At 33.3% G+C, this 5,373-nt stretch overlaps 1 protein-coding gene across 1 annotated transcript in view; it reads left to right on the top strand.

Annotated features, from left to right (window-relative positions):
* The first annotated feature begins 1,371 nt into the window (after window positions 1-1,371).
* LOC132171911 (uncharacterized) overlaps window positions 1,372-5,373 on the top strand; it is a 26,169-nt gene continuing 22,167 nt past the window's right edge. The window contains exons 1-6 of the mRNA XM_059583324.1: window positions 1,372-1,745; window positions 2,025-2,101; window positions 3,103-3,211; window positions 3,606-3,688; window positions 3,943-4,101; window positions 5,046-5,147. Of these exons, the coding sequence (XP_059439307.1) occupies window positions 1,673-1,745; window positions 2,025-2,101; window positions 3,103-3,211; window positions 3,606-3,688; window positions 3,943-4,101; window positions 5,046-5,147 (603 nt within the window). The 5' untranslated portion in view covers window positions 1,372-1,672. The remainder of the gene's footprint in view (window positions 1,746-2,024; window positions 2,102-3,102; window positions 3,212-3,605; window positions 3,689-3,942; window positions 4,102-5,045; window positions 5,148-5,373) is intronic.

The raw sequence follows: 5,373 nt of genomic DNA, 5'->3' as shown, positions 1-5,373 counted from the left end.
CCCATATTGAAAAATCAAAAATATTTGACCCAAAATTTACATTTACTTGTACTTTAAAGAAATTTCCTTAAATATTAAATCATAACCGGTTAACTTTTTTAAAAAAAAATATAAAAAAATTCAACACAACATATAAAAAAAAGTTCAAAATTCAGACAACTATCACAACATATAATGATAATATATTAATACTTAAATTGTGTTTATAAGTAACACATTGGTCATTGTTTAATCCAATGTCAATTACTTAATTTGATACTATACGAATCACATCATCATTGTACATTAATAATATGATTCACTTGAAGTCTTGAATAAAGTATTTGAATTGTCATCGAATCATATGATTAAGTATTGATATTATACATTTATATTATTCATATGCATATGTAGACTTATATAGACTTATAACATATATAGACTTATAAGTTTATAACATACATTGGAAATAAGTCTCTAGATATTTAATTGTTGTATTAGTATGAATTGATATACTTATGAGTTATGTCATATTATATATGTATAATTTGTCATTATATAATCAAATGATTTAATGATCAATCTCATGTGATATAATCATATAAATTATAGTGATAATATATTAATACTCAAATTGTGATTTAATTATTTTTTAAAAAAAATTGTAATTTAATGATCAAGTGATTATATGATATAATCATATAAATTATAGTGATAATATATTAATACTCAAATTGTGATTTAATTATTTTTTAAAAAAATTGTGATTTAATGATCAAGTGATTATGTTATATGTATAAATATTTTTATAATTATAATTATAATTATAAAAATATATTATATAAAAAGGCGGAAGGCGGTTAGCGTTACGGTTAGTAAACCCAATAACCGCTAACCACTAGGCGATTATAGCGGTTAACGGTTAGCGGTTATAGTGGTTAGCGGGTGGTTTTTAACCGCCTCATTGACACCCCTAAAAATCAGGGATATTTTGGTATTTTTTGATATTTTTAACGGCTAAAATTGACGTAGGGGTCTTCATTAAGAACAATTGAAAGTTCAAGAGTTCAAATTTAAAGATTTAAAAGTTTAAGAAAAATTTATCAAATCGCGTGAAAATTCATGGGACTAAATTAAAATTTTCCCTTTCTTTTAAGAAAGTGTCAAGATAAGATTGGATTTAAAGCATGTTGAGCAGGTTGATTGATCAAAATCTGACATTGATGACTGGGCTACTGTATGGGATCATTGCTGGGCATTGGGTTGGGCCTATTGCTTCTTTGTATGCTGAAAAATTATGAAGCATGCCTCTTTCCTTTGGGCTACAAGGGTTTTGGCAACGCTCACCCAGTCACCCCATAAAGAATGTAAGAAAGAAGAGGAAATTGGTAAGGTACAATGTTGAACAACCGCGTTGCGTAGACGTAGAGCCTTCCCCAACACAGTACAGATTATACAATATAAAGCATATTCAATATATATTCCTCTTTTATACTTGATCTAAGGCTCTGTTTTGGAACTCAAGGCCTACAAGTTTCCACCTTTGTGGCATTTTTTTTTTGCCCTCTGTTTCTCAAACACTCAAACCAACACAAGCGTTCACCTATCAGAAAACCAAGAAACACCCAGAATCGAAAGGAACACCCCAGGAACCCAGAGCTCGCTCCTAGATCTGTTTCATAACCAGTCAATCATGGCGACCCCTCAGGTTCTTCAGCGAGATGATGACCTTCTCCGTTCATCCCCTCTGTTTGACCCTCGTAAAGGTACCTCTCTTTGTTTCTCTATCTGTGTTTATTGTATATGCAATTGAAATGTAGCTGATTATATAGGATAGGATGTGTAAAGTTGTAAAATTTTGCCTTTTGGGTGTGCTATGACTAATGAATTGCTGTCTGGGGAGCTCTGGGTTTCTTGTATTTGTTCGATATACTTGTTTTTTGTAGTTTTTATAGTACCCAGATCTTTATTTCTTACTTTTATTTGTTTTTTCTAAATTAATTGGATTTCCTTTTAGAAATTTTAATATTTGATTGGTTTTTTAGGGGCAGGAGAGAGTGCAAAATCCCATGGTATGTCAATTGAGAAGAAGATCGAGTTTCTCGAGAGCTTGACTGGAACGGTAATTTTCTAAAGTGTTTTGTTTTTTTTTACCAAATTTTTGTTGGAAATGATTTTGGATTGTCCTATAACCTGCTCTAGTTCGTTCAAAAACATTTCTGCCTTTCCTTGTGATAGTAATGATTGTCTAATACCATTGTGTGTCGAAATTTGTAGGCTCTCCTACAACATGGAATCTCAAGATGAGATGAAATTAGTCTACTTGATTGGTTTACTTGTGGGTGGTACAATTGTTATTGTACTTTCATTAACTTATGCACATCCCAATCGAGGCATTTGGTGTATCCCACAGTTTATATTACAGTTATTCAATGTTACAGAGCATAGCATACATTTTCCTTCTACTGCTTACCAAACCCGAGTGATCAAAATGGCTACTTGAGTAATGATGTAGGTTAAAAGTTCTCGAAACATATCTTGTTTCTTTAAATTCATTGATAATAAAGGGTTTGTACTGCTAGCTATAACTTCTCCAACTGTTCCAACTGCTTGTTTCCGTAATTCGATCTTATTTGCCTTTACTCATTTTAAATGTGGATTTTCTTGTTTTCGTTCTTTTGAGAATTGCCGAAATGAAATTTAACACCCTTTTCTAACTGCTCAAAACTTCATGAGTATCACTTACCAAAAAATCATGTTGTTGACAATGCTTGGAAAATTGTTCTATGATTCTGTTGGAAGTTAGAAGTTCTCGAAACATATCTTGTTTCTTTAAATTCATTGATAATAAAGGGTTTGTACTGCTAGCTATAACTTCTCCAACTGTTCCAACTGCTTGTTTCCGTAATTCGATCTTATTTGCCTTTACTCATTTTAAATGTGGATTTTCTTGTTTTCGTTCTTTTGAGAATTGCCGAAATGAAATTTAACACCCTTTTCTAACTGCTCAAAACTTCATGAGTATCACTTACCAAAAAATCATGTTGTTGACAATGCTTGGAAAATTGTTCTATGATTCTGTTGGAAGTTAGAAAATCATGTATTTTTTTTTACTTGTTGCAGGTTCGCAACCGACGGTCTTGCAGATGGTTAAATGATCGTCTTCTTATGGAGCTTGTTCCTCGTTTAAATGCAGAAGAAATTAGAGGCTTGTTTGCACCTCCACCTTGGGGTAATTATATATTTGAAAGAAATCACCTCATCTAGTTTTCTTTAATGTTATGTCCTATCTGTGCGATCGTGAGATAAATGATTAAGCCTCAACATGTTCTGACCATGACGCTATTATGCGTTTGTATTTAGCATCGTCTAAAATTACCCCTAAGGTAAGAAGAAGCAAGCTAGAGATATCGTTAATTAGGCATAGGAAGTAATAGATGGAAAACTACTTTATTGACTTACTAATCGAAGTATCGAATCTTGTAATTTTATTGGTAAACCACTTAAGGCTTTGGTACTCTCAAGTGGGATTGAACTCATGAAGACCCACTTTGCAGTGCTATCTTTATGGCCATTACTTTATTATCAAGTCTCGTACTAGTATTGATCTGGAATTCATTTTACAGGTGATGATGTACCGCTGTCACCATTTTGCATGACTAATGTTGGCGAGTGGGACAAATTTAGGAATATAGACATGGATAAAGAGGTCTTTTTGCTTCTCTTGTTCACCAATGCACATTTCAATGTTTTGAGAATTTTCCGTGAAATGTAGTTGTAAAATTCCCATATTTCATCAAGTTATTGCTAATATTACATATGGATTTTGAGCTGCAACCTGGAAACCATAATGCTTTGCATGTTATAGCTTTGTTTAAATGACTATTTAAAACACTTTTGATAATCAGAGTGTAAAATGTGACAATGTGCTTCAACTCCTGCTTCTTTTTTTTTTTTTGGTAGGCTAATATTATTGATGCCTCAAAAGGATCATCCTCAAAAAGGACAGGTCGTGTTGATCCTGATAAGATGGCCGTCTTGAATGCATGGCACAGAGTTGATTGTCGAACAAGGGAGGCAATTCGCCGTAGCTTTCTTTCGGAACTTATTGAGGGCTATGAGGTATATCTTACTAATGAAATGCAAACCTCCTTTTTATAATAATATGATTTCTTGTATAAATATATTTGCCTCGTGTTTTTATATAAGAAAGACTTATGTCGTCAGTGTCTACTCTTGACTGTTTGCCTCTTATTTGCAAAGAAAGATTTTTTTGCTTGCTTTCTTTTAAACAAAATAATTTCAATTTACATACAGCAATATTTTTCACTTTGGGGATGACCCATTATCAGGACCAAAGAGGCTGCTTTTGGGGCAGTTTGCTAGCCCCCACCCCCTCCTTCCTCCCACCCTCTTTCTGCCCCATCCTGCCCCACTAGGCTCTCGAGATAGGTTTTACAACAGTTCCGTTTTATTTCCATAAGTCCCACAAATCGCATCTCTTGTCCTTTTATTAGATACTAATGGTACCATGCTTATTTTCCTAGTTTGTCTGAGCTATTTAATCTTATCACATCTCAAACAAAAAACATGTGCCTAATACAAAAACTTCTTTTTTATTAGTCATACTTTCCCTTTGTGGAATTCCACCTTAGAATAGGATCCTCTCTATTTATGGTCAATATTTTATTTTAAAGATCTAATGGTGTATATGATGTCACGTGGTGAATATGCTGTCACATTTTTAAATGATGTGGCATCATATATATCGTCAGATGCAACAAAATAAAATCTTGACCACGACATGACTCTTTTCCTTTCACTTGAAATTGAGAGGATCCTTGTGCTTCCAGCCTTTGCTTTTTTTGGTCCAAAGACGAAATTCTTAAGATGGTTGTATTCACCCTTTTTTTTTTTGCAATAATAGCTTTCTTCACAGTATAGGATCAACTGCATTTTTATATGTTTCGGCAGTGAATTGAAGTATCTGTCACTTAAACCCTCTGCCAATTAGCTAAGATTGTTTGTTGTTGTTGATAACTAATTTCTTTTCTTCTCTTTTCTAGGAGTGCATACGAGCCTTCATCACAGACAGTGGAGATGGGGATGTTCTTGCGCTTCGGGTTCAAGACCCTTTTCATAGATTGTTGCTACATGGAGTTTGTGAGGTACTTTTCCAAATTCTATATTATTCTGGATTCTATCATGCTTTGATTAATGTTGGGAGTTTGGAGCTATACTTGCTTTTGACAAAATATGTCAAACAGATCCGAACTGGGTACTGTATTTGTTGTCAACACATCGAGGAATAATTTGTCTGGAAAAAAACCTAAGATCAGGTCAATTAGCATCTAATACGACATTATATTTAAAACGAACATCATCAGCCTCCCT

This window comes from Corylus avellana, chromosome ca2 (assembly GCF_901000735.1).
Source record: "Corylus avellana chromosome ca2, CavTom2PMs-1.0".
NCBI lineage: Eukaryota > Viridiplantae > Streptophyta > Magnoliopsida > Fagales > Betulaceae > Corylus > Corylus avellana.
Note: the sequence above shows the minus strand (reverse complement) of the source record. Positions and strands in the feature narration are given on the sequence as shown.